The 25223-nt window shown below is 40.8% G+C and overlaps 1 protein-coding gene across 1 annotated transcript; it reads left to right on the top strand.

Moving 5' to 3' along the window:
* Positions 1-8383: 8383 nt before the first annotated feature.
* Bloc1s6 (biogenesis of lysosomal organelles complex 1 subunit 6) lies at positions 8384-18050 on the top strand. The gene is made up of 5 exons (XM_027421984.2): positions 8384-8581; positions 12529-12670; positions 14105-14192; positions 15913-15999; positions 16454-18050. The coding sequence occupies exons 1-5, from the start codon at positions 8500-8502 to the stop codon at positions 16571-16573; spliced, it is 519 nt and encodes a 172-aa protein (XP_027277785.1). The 5' UTR covers positions 8384-8499; the 3' UTR covers positions 16574-18050.
* The last annotated feature ends 7173 nt before the right edge of the window (positions 18051-25223 follow it).

The raw sequence follows: 25223 nt of genomic DNA, 5'->3' as shown, positions 1-25223 counted from the left end.
AATTGTTGATCTTAGTGCCTGCATGATTGATGTTCTGTTCAGGAAGTTGTCCCCTGTGCCAATGTGTTCAAGGCTATTCCCCAGGTTTAGTGTATCTGATTTTATGTTGAAGTCTTTGATCCATTTAGTTTTGAGTTTTGTGCAGAGTGATAGATATGGACCTATTTGCATTCTTCTATTGCCAACAGCCACTTAGACCAGCACTATTTGTTGAAGATGCTTTCTTTTTTCCATTTTATATTTCTGGCTTCTTTATAAAAATCAGGTGTCCATATGTATGTGTATTTATGTCTGGCTCTTTAATTTAGTCCCATCAATCAACTGTTTTTATGCCAATACCATGTGGTTTTTTATTATCATTATAGCTCTATAGTACAGCTTAAAATCAGGGATGGTGATACCTCCACAAATTCTTTTTATTGTATAGGATTATTTTTAGTTATCCTGGGTTTTCTGTTTTTCCATATGAAGTTGAATATTGTTCTTTCAAGGTCTGTAAAGAATTGTGTTGGAATTTTAATGGGGGTTGCACTGAATCTGTAGATTGCTTTTAGTAAGATGGCCATTTTTACTATGTTAATCCTACTAATCCATAAGCATGGGATATCTTTCCATCTTCTGATATCTTCTTAAGTTGCTTTCTTCAAAGTCTTAAAGTTCTTGCCATACATGTCTTTCACTTCCTTGGTTAGAGTTACACCATGATATTTTATATTTGTGGCTATTGTGAAGGTGTTGTTTCCCTAATTTCTTTCTCAACCCATTTAATTTTTGTATATAGGAGGGATACTGATTTTTGTTAGTTGACTTTGTATCCAGCCACTTTGCTAAAGATGTTTATCAGCTGTAGGAATTCTCTGGTAGAATTTTTGGGGTCGATTAAGTATACTATCATATCATCTTCAAATAGCAATGCTTTGACTTATTCATTTCCAATTTGTATCCCTATGATCTCCTTTAGTTGTCTTATTGATCTAGCTAAAACTTAAAAGACTATATTGAATAGACATAGAATGGACAACCATGTCTTGTCCCTGATTTTAGTGGAATTGCTTTAAGTTTCTCTCCATTTAATTTGATGTTGGCGGTCAGCTTACTGAATATTGCATTTATTATGTTTAGGTATGTTCCTTTTATCACTGATCCTCCAAGACTTTTATCAAGAAGGGGTGTTGGATTTTGTCAAAGGTTTTTTTCAGAATCTAATGAGATGATCATGTGTTTTTTTTCTTTCAGTTTGTTTATATGGTGGATTACATTGACAGATTTTCATATGTTGAACCATCCCTGCATCTCTTGGATGACATCAACTTGATCATGATGATCTTTTTGATGTGTTCTTGATTTTTTTTTTTAGTATTTTATGGAGTATTTGTTTGCATCAATATTCATGAAGGAAATTGGTCTGTAGTTTTCTTTCCTGAATCTTTGTGTGTTTTGGGTATCAGGGTAATGGTGGCCCAAAAAAAGGAATTTGGCAATGTTCCTTCTGTTTCTATTTTGTTGAATAATTTGAGGAATATTGGTACTAGCTCTTCTTTGAAGGTCTGGTAGAATTCACTAAAACCATTTGGCCCTGGGCTCTTTTTGGTTGGGAAATTTTTAATGACTGCTCCTATCTCCTTGGGGTTATGGTCTATTTAAATTGTTTATCTGATCTTGATCTAACTTTCGTTAAGTGGTATCTATTGAGAAAATTGTCCATTTCTTTTAGATTTTCCAACTTTGTGAATTACAGGTTTTTGAAGTATGACCTAATGATTCTTTAGATTTCCTCAGGGTTTGTTGTTATGTCCCCCTTTTGTTTCTAATTTTGTGAATTTGGATATTCTTCCTCTGCCTTTCAGTTAGTTTGGATAGTGGTTTGTCTATCTTATTTTCTCAAAGAACCAACTTTTTGTTTCACTGATTCTTTGTATTGTTCTGTTTCTATTTTATTGATTTCAGCCATAAGTTTCCTGTATGCAGCAGAAGGATGGATCCTGTTTTCATATCCATTCTGTTTGCCTGTGTCTTTTTACTGTGGAATTGAGTCCATTGATATTGAGAGATATTAATGATCAATGATTGTTATTTCCTGTATTTTTTGTTGTTATTATGTGAAATGTTTGTCTGGGGCTGGGGCACATTTCAGGGTCAGATAGAAACCCAGTGCAAGGGAAACTCCCAGCAGTCTGCAAGATGACTCCAGTTAAGACGCCTATCAACAGTGGATGTATAACCTGAACTGGCCATCTACTGTGACCAGGCAAGACTTCCAATGTAGGGATTGGGACACCAACCAGCCACATGACCTTTGACCTACAGCCTTTCCATCCTATGGGAGGTATTAGGGTAAGGGTGGTGTAGAGATTGTGGGAATGGCCAACCAATGACTGGTCCAGCCTGAGACCCATGCCAAGAGAATGAGCCCACCCCTGACACTGGAGTGCTAGGACCCAGAGGCTAGGATATTTCTATTATTCTTAGGTTTGGTCTTTTCATAGTGTTCCAGATTTCCTGGGTGTTTAATGTTAGGAATGTTTTAGATTTAACACTTTCTTTGACCAATGGATCTGTTTCTTCTATTGTGTCTTCAATGCCTGAGATTCTATCTTCCATCTCTTGCTTTCTGTTGGTGATGTTTCCATCTGTAGTTCCTGTTTGCTTACCCATATTTTCCATTTCAAGAATTTCCTGTTTGTGTTTTCTTTATTGCTTCTTTTTCCATTTTCAGGTCTTGAGCAGTTTCCTTCACTTGTTTGTTTTTTCTTGGGTTTCTTGGCATTCTTTAAGGGATTTATTTATTGTTTGTCTTTCCCTCAATTTCTTTAAGGGATTCTTTCATTTCCTTTTAAAGGACCTCTAGCATCTTCATAAAGTTAGTTTTAAGGTTGTTTTCTTGTGTTTCAGCTGCATTGGACTGTTCAGATTTTGCTGTCACAGGATAGCTGGGCTCTGGTGGTGCCATAGTGCCCTTTCTGGCACTATGTTCTTACACTGGGGTTTAGGCATCTAAATTTGGGGTGATTATAGGTAAAGGTGTTGATTCCTGAGTTTGTCTTTGTTGGGTAGGTGTTTTGTTCCTTGGTTTCTGTTTCCTCTCTGGTCTTCTGGCATAAGTGGCCAGGAGTTCTGATGACTATCGAATCTCCAGGTTTTGTAGGGTATCACCACTGTGCTTTTTGTGGCCTGCAAGACCTCTGGGGTTCTGGGTGACTGCTTGGTCTCTAGGATTCCTAGCATGGGGTGGCCTCCAATAAAGCAAATGTTTTCTGCTGAAGTTGTCAGCTGGGATAAGGGGCTCACAGGATGGAATGTAGTTGGGGGCTGTTGGGCCAGCTTTAGGGAGTGTTAGCTGGCAGTGGGCCATGTCTTACCTGGGATCCCTAGGACGAGTCTGTCCTCTGGTAAAGTGGCCAGAATTGTGGTCCAGAATAGGAAGCCTAGGGAAGGTCATTTGCTGATTTTTAATAGGGCTCAGTGGCTTGGAGATTTTAAATGGCTCTGTAGTTAATAGTGTTTCTTCTTGAGGACTTGAATGCAGTTCCCAGAATTTACTTCTAGGGGCTTAAGATTGCCTAAAGCTCCAGCTCCAGGGGAGTGTAACACCTTGGCCCCCTGGATGCCAGTACTCATGTAAATATGTTCCCTCATAATTAAACATTAATAACTAAAATCTTTAAAATTGGGGGAGGAACTTAGAAAGACTAGGTGACCTGACTAAGATCTCACAACTGAGAAAATGGAAGTCTATTAGTTTGTTCAAAGCAATTCTTTCCTTTTGATATTAGGATCCAGACATTCCTTTAAGGAATAAATAACAATGACTCCCCACCTGCAGTGCAACTTTTTTTTTCATGAACTCCTGGAAGAACTGTCAATGAAGGATTTCAACCTCTCCCTGTTATGTGGCTCCACATTAGCCTGTTAGTGTCTTTATATCCTACTGGTTGGTATAGAGATAAGCATTGGATTGGTACAGAGATAAGCACTCACTGGATTTGCATGGAGATAAGCATTGGTATAGAGTTAAGTATTGAATCCAGTTTGAGTAATTTTTTAAATGTAGTTGACCATTAGGAATGAGTTGGTTTTCTTGGAAGCTGCAAGGACATGAAAATGTGGGGATATTTCCCTGCCTTACTGTGAGAGCTCCTTCAGCAAGGCCCACAGAATGAAAGGCAGACTAGAGAACAGCAGAGGAAGACAGGCAGTGACTCCTGATTTTTTGCAAGGAAGGGCATAGACTCAAAGCCCTGAAGCCACATCAAGTACAATGGATCAACAAATTCCAAGTTTTGTGCAGGTAAGTTTGGACTTTTCTGTTTTCAACCCCTCCTCAAATTTTAATATAACCAAGACTATTTAAGCCAGGCTTGAAGTAGGTCTTTGATATCAAGTCCCTTGTTGTTTCCACTGCTGCATACTTCAGAACGTTTTCCCTAAATATAATGCCCAAACTTTTGTGGCAGATTTGAGAATCCTCCCTGTTTTTAGGAAGGTACAATCCTAGGATCCCTTGAAACTTTCCTCTCAAAATTACATAAGGGGAAGGAGGAAGGAATTAGCCAAAAGTAATTGAAAACACATGCCAGATAAAGGATTATTGTGCAAAATATAGAAAGCACTTAAAAAAACATCAACAACACGAGCACAACCTGGCAGGGCAGTGGTGGAACATGCCTTTAATGCCAGCACTCAGGAGGCAGACACAGGTGGATCTCTGATTTTGAGGCCAGCCTAGTTTACAGAATGAGTTCCAGGACAGCAAGAGCTACACAGAGAAACCCCGTCTCAACAAACAAACCATACACAACAACAACAAAAAAGGACACAACCTGACTAAAAACAGGAATAAAGTTCTAAAATGACCCTTCATCAAAGAGCACAGATTGATGGCAAATAAGCAAATGAACATGTTCCAATCAAAGAGCTACAAATTAAGAAAATACACCATACTTGCACATCCATTGCAATGGACACAGTCCAGGGATCTTGGGGCTGGAGAGATGGCTTAGTGGTTACCTGCACTGGCTGCTTTTCCAGAGGACCCAGGTTTAATTCTCAGCATCCATGTGGCACCTCACAAACTTCTAGTTCCAGTCCTGGGGATTTGATGCCCTCTTCTTGCCTCTGTGGCCACTGCATGCACATGGTTCTCAGGCACAAATTCGAGCAGAACACCCACACACATACAATAACAAAAAAATTGTAAAAAACAATGGGGGTCCTTACTGCTAATGATGATGCAAATGCAGCATCATTTTAGAAGAGAGTTTGTCATTTTTTAGTAAAATTGCACATCTTATCCTAAGATCCAGAAATCCCATTCCTTTGTATTTATGCACTGTATTTGAAAACAGGTCCACACAAAAACCTCTATGTGGGCTTTAATAGCATATTCTTTCATCATTGTCAGAACTTGGAAGCAACAAGATCTGTGCTCTTCAGTAGGCTTATATATTTATATTATATATTATATATATTATATATTATATATAAATTATATATTATATATAAATTATATATTATATATAAATAATATATATTTATATTATATGCATCGTATATATTATATATTTATGTATATAATTATATATTTATTATATATGCACATTCATTAATTAAAATTAAATCAGAACTAAAAGATGAGTTACCAAGTTGTGAAAAAGACTTGATGGAAACCTAAATATATATGCTATGTGGAGCTAATCAGTCTGAAAAGACTATATATTGTATCATTCCAACCATATGGAATTCTAAAAAGGCAAGACTATGGAGACTAAATAAAGAGACCAGAAGTGTTCATTAGTTCTTCATGGCTTTGGCAAAATAACTGAGAAAAGCCACGGAAAGGAGGAAGGGTTTACTTTGGCTCACATTTTCAGAGGCTTTGGTCTACCACGGTCAATCACGGGTTCAGGAGTTTTGGTGCATCACAGCAGGGAGTGTGTGGTGAGCAGAGCAGTTCACACCTTGCAATGATAACCAGAAAAGATACAGAATGCCCTGCTGCCAAGCTTTTTCCTGTGTTTTATAAGGTGCCATGTCACACAGCTGAGATTTTGGAAATTATATATATATTCGGAATTAGGGGTAGGGCATCAATAGTTCACTAATTAGCCAACTTAGTGAGGATTATTTTGGTTCTCTGTGAATAAGAGTTTTTACTTGGCTAATGCAAGGAGGAACCAAGTGCTAAGTAGTAGTAGGATGTTTGTAGTTATGAAATGTTATTACTGTAACTTCTGAATGAAAGGGGGAAGTGAGATAATGAACAGCCTCTAAAGTAAAGGTATGTCTGAGTGTGGTCAGTAAACAGAAAACTACCCTGGCCGGGAGAGGCAGGAGGATCAGGAGTTCAAGGTCAGCCTTAATTACATATTGAGTCTGAGGCCAGCCTAGGCTGCATGACACATTAACTCACAAAACAAAACAATATAAGTAAAGATATTGTTCTAGAGCACTTTGAAAGATGAACAGGCCTTTAAAGATGATATTCCAGTTCAGAGCAGTGACAAGCACACTGTACATATGAAGGACTGTTCTAGAATACCCAAAATGCATAAGGTGATCAAAGAGAGGCACAGGGCTTTCCAATCGGTAAGACAACACTAATCATTACTGTAAGGGTTACAGCTCTGAGAGGGAGGGTTTCCCCAATGGAAATGTGACAGTTCTAAGAGGAAATGTATCCTGGCCCTTGGGAGCCTAGGAACACCACAGAGTCACTGTTGTAAAGTGGAACCTTGGTGGGTGGGGACCAAGAAGCCCCAAGGAGGGTGAGAGACAGACCATGCAGAGAGAGCGCATGTGGGGAGTTTTATTGGGGGAAGGGAAGAAAGAGAGGGGAGAGAGAAAGGGAGCACAGAGCAGCGATGGGATATGAGAGAGAGAGAGAGAGAGAGAGAGAGAGAGAGAGAGAGAGAGAGAGAGAGAGAGAGAACTCACACTGAGATACAGAGAGAGGCAGAGGAAAGCATGAGAAGGGGGCAAAGAAGAGGAAGAAGAGAGGAGAAAGTAGACAGGGTTCCGCCTTCTTAAGGCCGTGGCTACTGCCTGCATATTGGGCATGCTCGCAGGGGTGAGGCACTTTGCTAGGTCTCCAAGTTGAGGGGCAGGTATGTTTGAACGCTAACAGTCACACCGCACAACAAACCTCACACAAGAGACTTATCGGGAGAGACACAAGAATGGCTGCCTCTGCTCTGGTGAGAGGCAGCAAGGAACTGAACAGGAGGCCAGCTTTACATAGGGTTTCTTGGGGATTGTGGTGGAGGTTTCCAGGGATTGGCCTGGGACTGGAGGGATTTTGTGCCCTGAGCTTTTTTTCTAAAGAGGGGGGCCAGGTAGGGCTAGAAACAGAAGTCTGGGTGACTTACAATTACTTAAGTTTTATAGTTCTGCAGCCTCACAGGGGATGAAAATCCAGGTAATTCGCAGGGTCGAGTTCCACTACTACAGGGAGGAATCGGTTTCCTTACCTTTTTCTGGAGGTCACCCACCATTCAGACTGGACTCCTTCCTCTGTCTTCAAATCCACCAGTATTATATCTGTTTAATCATCCTTTATAGTTAAATCCTTTTTTTTTGACACACCCCCTCTTTCCGTTTTAAAGACACTTACATTGGACCCTTGGAGTAACCTTCCTATTTTAAGGTAGGGTTAACTACTGAGCTTTATTTGTTGCCATGCACCCTAATGTTGTTAGAGGTCTCGGGGATTAGCTGTGGACATCCTACCTTAAGAGAGTAAGGAAGTGCTTGAATTGTAAAGTGGCTAAAAAGAAACAACTTCAATATACTGATGACGGCAATCGGGAGCCAGTGCATTCCCGAGGCGTGACGTTATTATTATTATTATTATTATTACTATTATTAGCAGCAGCAGCGGCGGCTTTGGCTACAGCATGGAAAACTGAACAGGTAGTTTGCAGAGCAACATTTAGAGGTTACCAGAGGTAACCAAACGGTAGTGGGTCATTACATTCGCTGTGGAGCTGTCTGTCCGCTCATCTACGTGCTTTGCGCCAGAACTCATGATGTCATCCCACAGGATCTCAGCAGGTGCTTTTGGTGATTTGGCTTAATTTGCTCAAACGATGCTCCAACAAAGCCAAAGTCTCATCTGCAAGCAACTGGAGGAGATCCTAAGCAACCCTTAAGCTCACAGGACTGAAGAGTTTGGCGGTTCACGTTCTTAAGGCTTTTGCTTAAAACGTCCACCCGGCTAGGGCTACACCGGGTCCTGGGACCGTCCTTCCGGTTACCGCAGCCCACCCTCTGAGAAACTTGAACACGCACGCGCACGTCTGCGCCCACCGCGCTGACGGGGGTGGGGTGGGTGGGGAGGCGGGCTTTCCTGATTGGCTGTAGTGAGCGATGCCTTCCGCTTTCGTCACTTCCGTGTGCACTGCGGCTTTTGACCGGCCGGGAGCTGGAACCGGTTAGGGTCCTGCTTCTGGCGTCTGACTTCCCTACACTCATATCACCTTACGCGGCACTCACAGCGGGGACATGAGTGTTCCTGTGCCACCGCCCCCGGACGGGCTCCTGACCGGGACCTCCGACAGCCTGGAGGCCGGCGAGCCCACGCTGGGTACGGCTGTTTGGGGGCAGCGCCTGCCTACCTGGGCAAGGGCCGAGTGGGTGGGACTCGAGCGCGGGCTGCCCTGTTGCTTGGGGCACCCACGCGCCGCAACCTTGGTCCCGCAGGGAACCGCACGACTCCGTGCGCTCCGTGTTGAAAATTTCTGAGTTTGTGTTGTCTTTTGACCGTTTGTCACAGGGTCAGTGGTTGGGGATGAGTTTGTCAGAAAGACTGTCGATTTTCAGAGAACTGTCCAATATTGGCTACTCATGAAATAGTCTGACTTGCTTGGTGGCATTATTTTACCCGTCACTCGTCATTACTTACTCCAGCAGCCGTCCCCACAGTTCCGGGAGAGATTTCAGCATCGATGCCCGAAGGCATTGAACGAAAGGGTTAATTTATTATACAGCCGGGTAGGTAGGCAGTGTTCATGTGCACCATCGTCTATGTGAGGTTGAGAACATCACCGCTCAAAGCATTTTCCACGCGCCTTGATTCATATGAGGGGCCCTAGACAAGAAAGGTTTGTCGTGCCTTCTAAAAATAATTTATTGGTTCCAGAAATAGGAAGCTACAAATTCACTTTCAGCATTTCCTGGCCTGGCTTTTCTTTAACGGCGTGCCCTCTTCGTGACTTGTTCAGTTGTGTCTGTAATTAGCCTGTAGTACCTACTTGCAGCTGGAGCCACTCTTTGTTTTTGCACAAAACTCTCGAGTAGCATGCGCATAAATAAAAGCAGATGTCAGAGAGCGGGCGAGAGGTGGGGATAGGTGCTGCAGGTTGGGCTTCATGCTAAGCAAGTTCTCTGCTGCAGAGCTAGATCCCTAGCCTCATATGTCCGATCTTCTGTTAGTGGTGTAAGGTTACTTTTACATGAAACTTTGAAATTGCGTCCAACTCTTCTATTGCTTTCCCTCTGTTTAGTCTAGAGGATTCTACAATACAGTTATCTCCCTTTTGTGTTTGCACCCTGGAGTTCTAAAGCTAGTCCATCTCTAGTCTTTCAACATTGTTCTATTATTGTTACAGTACTTCTCCAAGAAAGCTCCAGTCATGTCATTCCCCTGCTTAGAATCCTTAAATGGCTTCTTACCACTAAGTTTAGACCCGTAAAATTGACACTCAGGGATCCTCACAGACTGTCTGCATAGCACATGTTAACGGTTTACTGTTCCTGTTCTCCGTATGCCATGTTCCAGGCACATCTTGTTCCCACCTTTCCTCATTTTGTTTCCCTAACAATGTTTCATCCTTTACACTCATAACATAGATTCGTATCCACTTGGAAGTGGTGGTGGCAGTGAAAGTTGGTGCCATCTTTTAGGAGGGATTTTGCAGTGTCAAAGGTTGCACAGATATGTTGTCCCAACTGTTACCTACGAATTTATTCCATAGAAACAGGAATGCACAAAGATTAGCTAGGAATACCACTGCAGCTTCCTATCAGCTAGAAGATCACAAACGTTTTCACTGTTTGAAATAGCAAAAAGTGAAAATAATGAAATCTATCTACAGGAGACTGGGTCAAGTGCTATAGAATTTGGTTCTGCTAAGAACCAAGTAGATCTATATACATTGTGCTACACGTGATGGCACATGCTAACACTTGGGAAGCTCAAGCAGGAGGGTCAAGGCCAACATGGGCTGTGTGGCAAGACTTTGTCTTAAAACAAAAAATAGAAGACCTTCAGAATAGTATGTTTCATTTATGATAAAAAAGACCGTGTGCATGGGCTGGGTAAAACAGTTTCTAAATGTCTGTGTGAGAAAATTGCAGAGTGACTTCACTGGAGTCAGGTCATGAGAAGGACGGTTTTTAGTTTAAGTTGTGCCCTTTCCATGGGCTTAAGTGTTTACAGTGATTAACAAAGAGAACAAAAGGAAAAGAAAAGAAATGAAGGCATTCGGTGTCTTCTACGGCCAGACTTCCTTTAGAAATTACCTCAGGCTCTGTAACTATTTTGGTAATGGCTTTGCATACTCCCCTGTAATGTGCACTGCCATGTTATGACTAAAAATTAGTACATGGAGCATAGTAACTAACTACTGTATAAAAACATTAATTGGTAGCTATCCAATATGAGTTAAAGAGTGTGTGTGTGTGTGTGTGTGTGTGTGTGTGTGTGTGTGTGTGTGACATCTTATAGTTGAAATATCATTTGGGTATTTCTGTTCACCTATGATACATTGTCTGTGTTTATTTGAAGTTGGTGTTTGTTGCACTGTTACTATAAACCAGCCTTAAGCAGTGGGATTCCTTTCCAAATTTATGTTTTTCATTTTTCACCCAAAGGTACATTATTAATAGCACACTGTTACCAAGTCTTCCTCTTTTGCTATTTCACTTTTGGTTTGGACTGTTTCAGTTTCTGCTTACATCTTTCCCATTTGAGTTGTGCCTTGCAACTTTGAGAATTCCAGTATGTTCTGGAGTTCTCTGTAAGAGCATCCAGTGCTCCTAACCACTGAACCATCCCTCCAGTCCCATCTTAATTTGATGTTACTAGACTATAATTGATAACATGTTTCAGAGCTTAATGTTAATTGTGAAGTGCTTTGGGAGTAATATTTTAGTGAACATTTTACCCTTTTCTCGTTCATAATCATTGATTGTAAAAAACCTTATAAACATCCATTGACTCCACTTTAAAATGGCTCTGTACTTTTTTTTCCTGGAAATAGTCATTGATGTATATTTATTTTAGTCATTTGAATGCCTGGACAAGGATGAGACATCATTCCTGGCATCAGGTCTAGATTAGCCCACGACACAATTAGTATACATTATTTCCTATAGTAAATCAAGGCACTGAATCTTTTTTTTTTTTTTTCCCTTCTTGAATTGAGTCAGCACACATCACTGAACTTGTGTCAGTAGGCCCAGGGTGTGGGTTCTCCATTTCCCAGCTGATTTTCCTAGCTTTGGCCCTGGTTCACACAAAGTGCTGAGTTTTAATTAATACATTACACAACAGCCTCCTTTATATGTAAATATATTAAACAAAAGAAATGGCCTGCATTTTTCTTTCTATTGTGTTTGGTTTTTTAAATATTGCATTTTTGTTTATATAATTTCTTTTAACAATTTTTATTTTCTTTTCCATTTGGTTGTGAGCCTAGCCTCAATCCTCCCTGTTTTTATTTTCCTTATTATTTCTTGTTTCTCTGAGTGTGTGTGTGTGTGTGTGTGAGAGAGAGAGAGAGAGAGAGAGAGAGAGAGAGAGAGAGAAAGAGAGAGAGAGAGAGAGAGAGAGAGAGTATGAATGAATGAATGAATGAATGAATGAGAGAATGTCCACTGTGTCCCTGTAAGAGTCAGTGAACAGTTGTCAGAGGCATCTCTCCTCCCCCTGTGGGTTCAGGGATGGATGTTAGATGGCACAGCTTGCATAGCAAGCACTTTGACCCACTGAGCTGCCTCACCAGCATCTATTTATGTAATTTCTGCATGCTTTTCAAAGCATTAATGTATTAATTCAAGAATTCAGTAATTCAGTAACTATTACTCATCCTTCAGTCTCACTGCTTGGTAAATATAGCATAAATTTTACGTAAACATGTAAAATTTGAATATGCTAATGTCTGTTTACTCTAGCCTTTGTTCTGTACTTGAAGCTGAAAATTACTTTTTTTCCAGGTTTGGTGATACACAGCTCAGGAGGCTGAGGCAGTGGGATTGAGAGTTCTAGGCCAGCATGGGCTACACAGGGAAGCCTTGTTTCAAAACGAGAAAAACCTAAAACAAAGCTTTTTTTTTTTTTTTTTTTTTTTGCCATGTTTTAGTGAAAGCTCAGAAGGTACACATTTGAAAGGAATGACTGCTGTAGTTAGGCAAGGTGTGCCTCTTAGCTCCTTTGTGGGCTTCTTCCCTCCTCCCTGGCTGAGCTCCCCTAGCCTCCTTTCAGTGCAGCAGCATTAGAGCTTCCTAAATTTGCTTTTCTCTTGAGCACAGGTTTGAGTGATGCTTCTCCAGATGAAGGACTGATAGAGGACTTCACTGTGGAGGACAAAGCTGTGGAGCAACTGGTGGGAGGCCTGCTGTCCCACTACTTACCAGATCTGCAGAGGTCGAAGCAAGCCCTGCAGGAACTCACGTAAGCCAATAGAAAGCTGGCTGTGTGTCAGTTCCTTCTGCGTAGCCAGATGCCACTTGGTAGTGGCATATAGTATGACAGTGTTGTCGTTTGCATCATTGATCGTTGAGCATTTCTGTGTTTTGTAAATGAGATTCACGGAGTAATTCATAATCTAAATGTCAAAAGTGAAATGAATACTTGTAGAGAGTCTAGTTTCTTTATAGGAAAATTGAGAATGAGTGTTCCTTGTGTGAGTGTGGATAACTGGTGTCTTTGAATGAATTGGTCTGCTCCATCTAAAGTGATCCTAATGTGTGTTCAGACTTGTTGGAGTGTACTGTCCTTTTAATACCATAACAGCAATGATGATCATCTCTTCCATGAAGGATACTTGCAATTTGTGTCCTTTTTTTCCTTGTTTGCTCTGGCTGATGGCATTTATTGACCCTAAAGCCTTTGCTTTCATTAATTCACACCACCATCACCCCTCACCCTCTGTTGTTGTTTTTCAGTTGTGACCTCTTGTCTTTTGCTGTCCTGGTCTCCACTCTGTACTCCTCTCCTTGATCCCTTGTCTGACTTGAAGGGACAGATTAGTGACCTATCGGTACCCAGACCCAGGCCTGATGGTGAACATGTGATTGACCTTCAGTCTCATTGCTAATTCACCTTTCACTGGTCTTTATTTTGAAACAAATCATGTTTTATTTCCCTTTAAAATATTCATTTAGGTGACCCTTCTGTGTTACTTAATCCTGTGATTGTATTGATAGGAGAGGAGTAGGAAGTAAGTTAGCCTCCCTCCCTCCCTCCCTCCCTCCCTCCCTCCTCCCTCCCTCCCTCCCTCCCTTCCACCCTCCCATCCTCATAGGATTTGAATCCAAATGTTAAGGAACCCTTGGAGTTGTCCTGTCTGACCTTCTCCCTGTATAAATGAGAATTAGGTCAAGAGCAGTAACATGACTTTCCTAGGCCACACAGCCGTGAGGGAAAGGCCATGTATGCTGTGCTGATTCCAGCGAGCAGCTCATGTGCCCCCTCCCCCAAGTGCTGTCCTTCACTGCATCTTATCCAAAGCCAAAGGAGGGAACTCTGTTTCTCATTTACTTTTGGGGGAAGCTCCAATTTTTAGGATGCAGAGAAAATTGAGTTTTGTGAGCAAAATGCTATAAGAGAGAATGCTTGGGGGGGATAATGCAGAATGCTGTTAAAACAGTAAAGTACTTTTCAGTCATCTGACCATTTTGTTATTAAAGTTTGAAGTTATGACAAAAGTAAAGCATACACTTAGCTGTCAGAATATGTCTTTGAACTCTGATACTGGGAAAGTCAGGCACTGTATTGCCAGCTGGGTTTCCAGCTTTCTCATTAGTGGGAATGAATGTGGTTCTTTGTAGTGAACCCATACTTAGGAAATGTAAAGTTGGCTCTGGCTGTGTGCTTTTGTTTCAGACAGAACCAAGTCGTGTTACTAGATACACTGGAACAAGAGATTTCAAAATTTAAAGAGTGCCACTCCATGCTGGACATCAATGCTTTAGTAAGTATAATTTTGTTTAGGGAACTTAACAAGGTCTTGTTTCAGAAAGGCTTTGTACCTCTGCATTTTGACGGTCTTGTCTTCTTAACTTTTATGTGTAGAATTTGTCTTTTTCACAGGGAAATCTTGGTTGGTTTGTTAGGATTCCCATGGTTGCTGTCTTTCACATGCTGAATATGTATTAGGAAATTCAGTCTGTTTGTGTTGTAGAGAAGATCTCAAGAAATGATGACATAAAAAGACAATGGAAAGTAAGGGACATTTGAGACACTGTGTTTACCACTAAGGAAAGTGTGGTCATTTTTGCAGGGTCAGTTATTTGGTGTCTTGGTTAATATTTAATTATTAGTATTTCCAATGCCATGGTGAGATGGACATGTTGAGGATGAGTAGTTAGATAGTTGGATTCACTAGATGCTGTTAGGGGATAGCATCTAGTTAAGAAAAAGGACTTAGCATAGGCAAGGGTGTGTTGCTCCTTTCCCTTTCTGGACATTAGGAACCACTTGCCAGCATGACATTGCAAGGGTTCCTAAACACTCACAAGTAGACTTTGTATGACAAATGTGGGTCAGACCATTTCCTTATGTAGCCACCAGTGTTCTCCAGCTTTGACAGGCTAGGCACAGAGAGTGTAGTCTTCTCAGCAGCTGACTGACTTCTTGTGGAGGAGGTGAGCATAGCCATACTCACTCACTTTTTTTTCCTTGGTGTTGACATTATGGTTGGATGGGTATTTGTTGAATGAGTGAAAATTGAATAATAATAATAAATGGACAGAATTCTGTTGCGTGAGCCTGGAAGGACAGAACTGAATTTTTCACTTCCGTTTGCTCAAGAGTGGTTTTAATTCTCATGTAGGAATTGGGAACTGGAATGCCTTAAAAGCTCACAGACATAGAGGCTCTGAGCTGACTTTACTAGTAGCTATGTGAGAGGCAGCCCCTCTCTCTTCAGGCCCGTTTCTCATCCCTTCTTTCTCTGTCTCTGAGAATAAGGTTCCCTTTCCATTCTCTCCCACCTGTCTGGACCTCTGCCACCCTTCAGCTTCTCCCAGCTGGGCCGTTTGGACTGCAGGTTGCAATACAGAGTCTGCACTTTTCTCTCTGGGGAAGCAATGTGTATCCATTAGTGGCTCTGTTGTGATTCTGACTTCAAAAGCCCAAGTTATATGACTGTGTTTGTTGCCATTCTCTCAGAATCTGTGCTATGACTGGCATTTTCCTACGGGAAGGCACATCACTAACTGTCCTGTTCTCTCAAAAAGGCTTTTAATTTTTAATTTCTGTATGGGGTACATTTTTGAAGCAAATTGTTGTTTATAATCTGTTTAATGTAAATGTCTGTTTTATGTTTAATAACCTTTGTGTGAGAGAGAAAATGTGTGTGTGTGTGTGTGTGTGTGTGTGTGTGTGTGTGTGTGTGTAGCCATGGGTGGCCTAGAACTTACTATACTGATCATGCTGGCCTCATATTCACACAGATCTAAAGATCTCTGCCTCCTGAGTGCTGGGATCAAGGAGTGTGCCACAATACCCATCTTTAGTAAATGTTTTCAAAATCCTGCTAATGGTTGAATGAAATCTGGATCAGAGAACTTAAAATATGGGCACAATTGAGATTTTAAAATTCATCAGTTCAGGAAGGATGAACTGTAGTTTAAATGGTGACATGGTCATCATTCTTGGCATTTCTGTCTCTTTTGTCTGACTCTGTCAAGTTCACAGAAGCGAAGCACTATCATGCCAAGCTGGTGAATATAAGGAAAGAGATGCTGATGCTTCATGAGAAAACATCCAAGTTAAAAGTGAGTGGAACCCTTGTGTGTTGTTTTTCATCAGTATGACTTGTTATACTTCTGTGTACAGTAAAAGACTAACTCATGCTACATTATTTCCCTTTAAAAATAAAATCTCTTGGTCCCTCCACTAGTAGCTGGACTGGTAGGCTCATCTCTGCATATGAAGTTGCAGTTTATATTTAGTGAGCTTGGAGTAAAGTTTTTGTTGTTGTTTTAAATTAAGAGGACCTTAAATTAAATAAATTTAAAAGTATTGATTGGGTAGGTTGGGGAAGGTTGGGGAGAACATGGGAGGATGGGAGGGCAAGGGAATGGGGGGATGGATATGTAAATATGAGTAGTAATTAAAGAATTAAAAAACAATCTAAAAAAGTATTGGTTAACTCAAGACAAACATTATTATTTTTAAGTTCTGTCATAACTGTAGCCCTTGACACCCCCCCCCACCATCTCTCTACAGAAAAGAGCTCTTAAGCTCCAGCAGAAGAGACAGAGAGAAGAGCTGGAAAGGGAACAGCAGAGGGAAAAGGAATTTGAAAGAGAAAAGCAGCTGACAGCCAAGCCAGCCAAAAGGACTTGAGAGCCGAGCTGTGGGTGTCTGTTGCCCTGCCATACTCCCTGGGTCCCCAGTGTTGTTCAGAGAGAGGGTGCGGATGGTGCCTTATGCCATGGGCATGTTTGAAACCCTTCCCAGGGTTGCCGTGTCGCCGTGACTTCATTTCACTTCACTCAAGAAGCCTTCTTTTTGATATTTTTAAATTTTGCTTAATTTTAAAATGTATTACTTTTATCTTCAATCATTTGTAAACTGGAAAACATTTCTGTTATTACAAGAGTCTGAACACTAGTTCAAAGTGAGTACAAGTGCTTGAGCTTCTTGAGAATTGATTTTAAAGTTTCTCTTCCTCCTCTCATGATGACAGGCCTTTCTTGCACTGCAACACTGAGTTTTGACAATTGCTTTTCATTGCTTAAAGAGAAATTCCAATTGTCTGATCACAAATCTGGGAAGGAAGCCACCAAGCCTTTGTGAAGAACACAGGAAGTGTGTGTACCCTGGAAATCCAGCACCTTAGATGAGGGTGTGTGGGGGGGATGACAGACAGATTCTTCCAGCCATTCTGTTTTTCAGGGTTGGTGCTTTTGTAGATTTGGGATTCTAAGCAGGGTTCCATCCATTCGTAAAGTTGTTCAGCCATGGTGGACCCACCAGACACTCTTCACGCACTTATGCTGAGTGAAGGAGGGCATGTCTGTTCTTTGTCTTTTCTTCTCAGATGAGGTCTCTACAAAGCCCTAGCTGTCCTGGAACTCACTATTTAGACCAGGCTGGCCTCAGACTCACAGAGATCCACCTGCCTCTTATTGCTGAGTGCTGGGATTAAAGGCGTGTGCCTTTAGAAGTAGGCACTAAAAGCACTGGCTGGCTCAGTGGTTTTATAAGTAGAACAAAGTCTAATGTTGCTCATGTCATGTGTAATTACAGGGTCGGTGGAATGTCAGTAAATAGTATACAAAAGAGGCAGCACGATACCTTTAGTTATATTCCTGATGTTGTGTGTGGGAACTTACTTTGTAGGGCAAATGAAGTTTCATTGTTAGAAATCAAGACTATTAGTATGTGTTCCCATGTTAGTGTGTCCTATGCAGCTGGATTCTAACGCTACTGTGTGTGAGCAGACCAGAACTACAAAGGTCTGAGAAGAATGCGCATCTTTTATGTTCCATGTTCCACCTTTAGTAAGCTGGAGTCACTACTGCTGGTCACATACTGGGCGAATGATAAAGAGGCCATTAAAGATGAATGATGTTAAAAACTCCTCAGTTTAAAGGCTTAGCTACTTTGAAAGAGCCTTATCCTTCTTTAATGAATGAATCATGATCTCACAAGTCACTGCTCTTGACCTTCTCTTTAAGAATACAAATGTGTCTATTGAAAGGCTGTTACTCTTAGTCACTTTCTGTCACTCCCAGAGCAGAAGTCACTAGGACTTGCAGGACAATGTCATTAAATTACAGAATGTACTGTTATAATAAAATATCTGACATCTGACAAAGGCTGTAGATGGTTTTTCATGGTGATTTTAGACAAATGGTGTTGGTTGTTTAAAATGCTGTTCCTGGACACTTCCCTCAGCCCATGGAAGTGAATCTGTTGTATTTTTGACTTGAAGTGTCCTCCGGTGGTTCTGGTGTGCCTTAAAGGCCGAGGCACACCCCCAGTCTAGTCGCTATTGTCAGGATTTCCCACATTAAGGCATGTGTCCTTCTCACTTGGGAACTTGAGAAAACGCTGGCATCCTCAGTTCTTACTCACTAGTTCTGATGTGGAGCCCACAGAAGTTTTAGAGTCTAAAGATAATTCTGACACAGGGAGCTGGTGGTACATAAGGATTTTCAGTGACTTACATTTATAAGCAATGGAATAGTTTCTGAGCTACCCAGTAATTTGTGGAGTTAATCTTAAGAAATAAATTATTCACTACTGCTTTTGATATGTAATCAGATCTAAAACCGAACCAACCTTTGCTGGCAGGAAATGAAAAGAGACCTGGTTAATTAATTGAACTTTTTGACCTGTATTAAAATAAATCATGTTTAATGAATGAATCACAAGGCACATATGTTTTTAGAATTATATTAAGTTTTAAAGACTTTAAAATATCAAAAAGATGGGCTGGAGAGATGGCTCAGCAGTTAAGAGCATGTACCATTCTTGCAGAGGACCCAGGTTCTCTTCCCAGTACCTACATGGCAGCTCACAATCATCTGTAACTCTGGCTCTAGGGGATCCAGTGCCCTCAATCTGGCCTCTGCCAGCACCAGACACACATGTGGTAACACATTCACATGCAGGCAAAACACTCATCCACATAATATAAGAAAAGATAAATCTACACAAGAAATGTGTGTGTGTGTGTGTGTGTGTGTGTGTGTGTGTGTGTGTGTGTGTGTGTAATTATCCTGTATTTTAAGGTCAATAGTTAATCAGAAGAATGATAGGTGATCAAACCCTAAAAATTTTAGCTGTATTTCAGTAACATGGAAACATAATAATCAAGCATGTAACCTTATAATAGTCTTGCTGTGTTCTTCAACAAATAGAAATTGGCTGAAAAATAAAAAGTTGCCCTTGTCTTGAAACAATAGATATTCACAGAGCTGAAAGGTTGGGTGTCCATTTTGTGTTGACATTGTCATGAGTGTCATGTAATAGGCAGACATTGAATGTAATGTAGATGTGTCCACAGTGAGTTTTGGTGTGGATTCAATTGATCAGTACCAACTGTATGCCCAAATTCTTCTGTCTGACTTTGATCTTATAAATGAAAACTACTTTTTATGGACCTAATAAAAACATCAGAATCATGTGGTGTTATTTATCACACACTGTTCTGTACACAGCAGTGTGTATTTCTCTTCATGTACATGACTTCAAACATCCTTTTTTACTGCCTCTCCTGTACATGGGGGGGGGGTACACACTCCATGATCTTTATGTTTCATTTTTTTAAAAAATTGCCAGTCCTGGGGCTAGAGAGTTCTCTTACCTTCTCTTGCAGAGGATCCGAGTTTGGTTCCCAGCACCCATGCCAGGTAGTTCATAATCACCTATAACTCCAGTTCCAGGGAATTTGACATCTCTTCTGAGCTCCATGGGCTCCATACATGCATGCCATGGTTCACATACATGCATTCAAGGACTCAGACATACACAAAAAAAGATATTTGTAAACCCCATCCAGATACGTGAGAAGGCCAGTTGAAGGGATCCAACTCTATAAAGTTAGTTATTAAGGGAGTACGATACGCTGGGTGTGATAGCAGCCATGGGTAATCTGTAGGAAGACAAAGTTTGAGGCCAGCCTGGCTACAGTGTGAGATCCTGTCAAGAACCCTAAAGCCATCACTGTAAGTGGTTTGGTAGAAAGTATTTTAAAACCATTGCTGCCTGGGTAAGTGCTGCCTTTAAGTGGTAGAGATTTCCATATATATATATATATATATATATATATATATATATATATATTTTTTTTTCAAAGTCGTCATTCTTAAAATTGAGCTCCAAACTATGCTCATGTTTTAGTTTAAAAAGTTTCCCAGGTTCTGGACTTTTCTTTTGGATGAAAACAGTCTTCTGTTTATTTAGGTCAAGCAGACAGTATTTCTGTTAGTTTACTGTTGCCCTGCCTGCATGCATGTGGCTAGATTCCATCTGGGAGGCAAATCAGGAACTCTGTAGAAGCAATGCAAAGGAATGGCAGGCCCACGAAAGACGGGTGAACTTTGGGGAATGCTGGGGGTAGGTTGAGGGGGGACCCAGGTATATTCTCTGAGTATGAACATCGGATAAATATGTAAAGAAATGAAAATTCATCTAAAAGTGGTAAAAAGTTGCTCCTACTGTCACTTCACTGTAAACTAAAGAAAAGGTAGTTGTTGATTAGGGCCCAGAACCAGGGACTCTCAGGCTTTTCCTTCTTGAAACCTTTCACTGAGAAATTCCTATGAAGCCCCAAACTAAATACTGGTAATATGCCATAAAGAACTTTATCATAACACAATTCATATATGTATGTGTGTGCCTATATATGTATGTGTTTACATGTTTGTGGAATATACGTATAAAAATTAACCATGTGTCTTAGTTTTCTATTTCTGTAATAAAATACCTGACAAAAGCTGTTTAAGGGAGAAAGGGTTTTTTTAGGCTCACAGTTCTAGGGGATACAGTCATCATGATGTGGAAGGCAAGGCAGCAGGGATACTGGGAAGCAGAGAGCAAATAGGAATTGGGGCCAGGCTACAAAGACCACTCTCGGTGACATACTTCCTCTAACAATGCCCCTCTCCTAAAGGTTCCACAAGCTTCCCAACCAGCACTGCTGGCTGGGGACCAAGTGTTCAGACACATGAGCCTATGGGGATACTTCATAGCCAAATCATGAAAGGCAAATTTGTATGCTAACGAGATGGGCATATCTTCTATAAAAATATCTCCCCTGTACAGTGAGCAGTGCAGGATGAAGTACCAAAACATCATTTGTGTTTTTTATTTTATAATTGTCAATTCTGAGAACATCATTCATAAATTCATACTACAAAGTAGTAGGAGTGTGTTTAAGGTTATTATAGAAATTGTTGGGGCTGGAGAGATGCCTCAGAGGTTAAGAGGACTGGCTGTTCTCCCAAAGGTCCTGAGTTCAATTCCCAGCAACCACATGGTGGCTCACAAGTATCTGTAATGAGATTTAGTGTCTTCTTCTGGCCTACAGGCATATATGTAGGCAGAACACTGTATATGTAATAAACAAATAAATCTTTAAAAAAAGAGAAAAGAAATTGTTGGAAGGAGGTTATTTGTAACCCCAAGCCAAATTTCATTCAATTATTTTTTTTGAAATTCATGTCAGCAATTCAAACAGCAGTTTAAAAAAATGAAACATTCTAACACAATACAACTGAAGGATACACTGATTTGGTCGGTGCTACCCCGAAGATGGTAGGGAAATGTTATAAGTCATAATTTTCTGTAATTTATTGTGTTCCTGTAGGAAGAAAAAGCACAATATAAACACTGCAACTCAAAACATACAACAATCTTGAATCTGAGCCAAAGTATTGCAGGCAACATTAATTGAGATGTGATGGTTTGTGTAGCACAAAGTACATGTTGAATGTTCAGAACCAAGGTGGTTATGAAGTATCACAGTTCTGATGAACTCTGTCAGAAACACCTCAGATTCATCACCTGCTTGATTTTGAATTAATTTTTGATTATTGCACATTCAGAAATGTTTTACCATTGCCAACCTTTTTCATGGTCCTTGCGTTAATTATGTGACTTCACACAGGGTTACAGTTTAAGATTATAGGTTTTCTACCAGTAATTGGTTACTGATTTTTGAGTTGTTGGTCCATGGTGTTACATAGACCCCCATCCCCAACCATTACAGGCTATTGTCAATACTCTTGACTGAGCTTCATGGTGAGATCTTTCTGGTGAAGACATCACATACTTGAGTGACAGAACATGAAGAAATCAAGCTGGTGCTCTCCAGGATGCTTCATCCCTACTGGCTGTCATCCATGGTTCTGAGTGGTGCTATGCTTGATGCTGGAGGAGAAAATTAATCCTCAGTCTCACCTAGCTGCAAAACCTGTGAGCCACAACAGTGATTGGCCTGACAAGATCTACCCACTGGTGCAACAGTGGTACAGATGTTATGGAAATAACCAACCACGGTCTTGTTGGATCTAAGTTCCATTTCATGAGATGTAACCCATACACAGCACTGTTAAAGAGGCCTGAGGCTAGATAGGTCCTAGGTCCTGGGGAGAACCCAGTACTATTACTCAGCTAAATCAGCATAGTATGACATGGCTCCTAATGATTTACATAGATCAGAGCATCTCTCAACTTCTAGCAGAGAAGCTTTTTGCAGTAGATGGCAATCAACATGTAGACCCTATCCCTGAACCAATCAATGTGCAGAGAATAAGCGACTTTGGTACACTTAACCATGAATGGGGGCACATATATCACACCCTTTCCCACCAGTGCTCTGGGCTCTTCACAGAAGAGGGGGCAGAAAGATTGTAAGAGCTGGAGGTGGCCTATAGCATCAAGGAAACAGTGTTTCCCAGGTACAACAGGGCAGTTGCACCCACAGCCATCATGACAGCACCCACAAGACTTGCACATGCACTAGAAAGAAAAAAAAATTCCAGCACAGAGGGCAGAAGGTAGACATACCAATCCCATCACTAACTGAAGAGTCATTGGCATTTGACAGCTGCTGACAGAGTCTGAGTCCACAGGCAGGCAGAAGTCCCTGTTCTTAAGGACCCCTAGCAAGAGAAAAAGACCCCTGCTGGATAAGCAATTCACTTCCACCCTGCATTCTGGAAGGGTTCTCTGCTTCCTGCAAATGGTGTGCTCTGCTGTTGAGGAGATTCACTGGTGACATCGGAACAGGGCTGGGAAGTTTCTCAGGATTGCTGAGAAGCTGTGGCATATTTTGTGTATATTCAGACCAACACTGAAGTGGGCAGCAGAAAAAGGGGCAGAAAGGTTGTAAGCTATGTTGGTCCTGCCACTCAGGGTGTGTGTGTGTGTGTGTGTGTGTGTGTGTGTGTGTGTGTGTGTGTGTGTGTGTGTGTGTGTGTGTGTGTATGCACACGCACCCATGCACAGGGAAGTATCTACAGATCTATTCTATTAATAGTTAATATACTTTAAAATATGCTTACATATTTTAGTCTCACCAAAAAAATCTCATAGCACCATCTAGATTAGAATTTGATCAAATATCTGGATACCATGGCTTAACTAGGCTGCTATGTAGAACTCACCATCACAGTTGGCTTTTGGTGTATATTTGAGTACTATTATTGATTCTAATCTGTCTGTCTTCCTGTCTACCTATCAGTCCATGTCTATAATAAAATTGGATTACATAAACAGAAAAACAAAGATTATCACAATATAATTCCTGAAACCAGGACATGGCTAGAAGGCTTCTTTCTAATCCTAGGGTAATTTAAGCTACTGTCTTCATGCCTAGTTAATATATAATTAGACTAAATACCAGGTCCCAAGACTTTGGGAATCAAATGCACTGTTTAGATTGTATTTTTTTATCAGCTGGAGGCTTCTCAGATCTCTCAAAAATTAGCTTCAGGACAAAGTGGACAATTGGATATTAGGCGCAAGAGAAACACATTTTTTTTTTTTTAAAAAAACCTGATAGATCAGGCACGGGACAATGCTGCCATCTTGTGGTACTGTACAGTATCTGCTCCCCTAGAACAGATTCTTACGTGCTATTTCACTTGCTTTGATGACATTTGGCTAATCCCTTTAGGTGTTACTTTTTGTTTGTTTTTGAGACAGAGTCTTACATACTCTATGTTGGCTTCAGACGATGATGCATGTCATGGAACGAATGTGAAGGTCAGAAGAAAACTTTGTGGACTCATCTATCTCTCTCCTTCCACCTTTATGTGGGTTCTGGGTATTGAACTCAGGTCACTAAGCTTGCATGGCAAACTCCATTACATAAGGAGTCACCTCGTTGCTCCTCAGTTATAGTTTCTTAATATGAGTTTTTGTTTTAAACAGCAAGATATTCTAAAGGGGAGAGCAGAAAAGATAAGTGACAGATAAGGTTTTAGTTGGGGGGGTAGGAGAGGACACGTGGGAGAAGGGAACTGGGATTGTCATGTAAAACAATCCTGTTTCTAATTCAAATAAAAAAGTTGGAAAAAAACAATAAAAAACAAAAGACAAACAAACAAACAAAAAAAGTAAAATGTGATTGGGAATAACTCAGTGGATTATTTTTTAAGCAAAATTTACATAATGATAACAATTATCATAAACTGGAGTTTGAATTGCCTTATACTAAAATAAAATACTGGTCAAATAAAAAAAAGATATTCTAAAGGTATCTTTGACAGAATTTAAAGCTGCATTTTCCCCCTAATATTTTGAGTCTTCTAGTTTGATGCTGGACTTGAGGGCTTGAAACATTCTTTTCTTAAAAATCATGGCCGGTTAACTTATCATCATCTACCCATCCTCCTCTCAATCATCTATCTATTCAATTATCTGTCATCTATCTATCTATCTATCTATCTATCTATCTATCTATCTATCTATCTATCCCATCACAGTTTATCACTGATTATACTTAGATTTTCCTAAGGTAAGTACTGAATAACTGCCGTGGGCAAAGATCCTGGAATTCCATCTCTTTCCACCTGCCTTGTCTGACTGGATCTGGGGTGGGCACTTGGTCCAAGGGCAAACAACTCATGGGCTAGTCAGCGCAGCACTGGTCTGGCAGAAGTTCTGCCTCATGGGGCCCAGAGTGACTCTCATCGTCTTAGTCAGTTACTGTCTTGGGAATGTGTTCTAGAATACAGAGAAAAATCCCCTTTAGTAATCAGAGGAGAAAAGAGTGGGGATGCTGATGCAAAAATTTACAAAAGTCTTTATTATGGGGATTCAATGGGAAATACAGACTCATGAATACAGGACAAGGTGGAAGCCACTGTGGGTCTAGCTACCATTACCTCCCCCCCATTCTGCCCATGGGAGATGTGAACAACCACTAGGCTCCCTTCTGCTCTGACCTTCCAAGAGAGTGAGCGAGACCCCTCCTCTTCCTTATTAGAGATCATGTCCACACACAGAAGTCACAGCCTGAGGTCGGGACCCCAGA

Source organism: Cricetulus griseus, chromosome 6, assembly GCF_003668045.3.
Source record: "Cricetulus griseus strain 17A/GY chromosome 6, alternate assembly CriGri-PICRH-1.0, whole genome shotgun sequence".
In the NCBI taxonomy this organism is placed as follows: Eukaryota; Metazoa; Chordata; class Mammalia; order Rodentia; family Cricetidae; genus Cricetulus; species Cricetulus griseus.
This window is presented reverse-complemented; position numbering and strand designations above follow the sequence as displayed.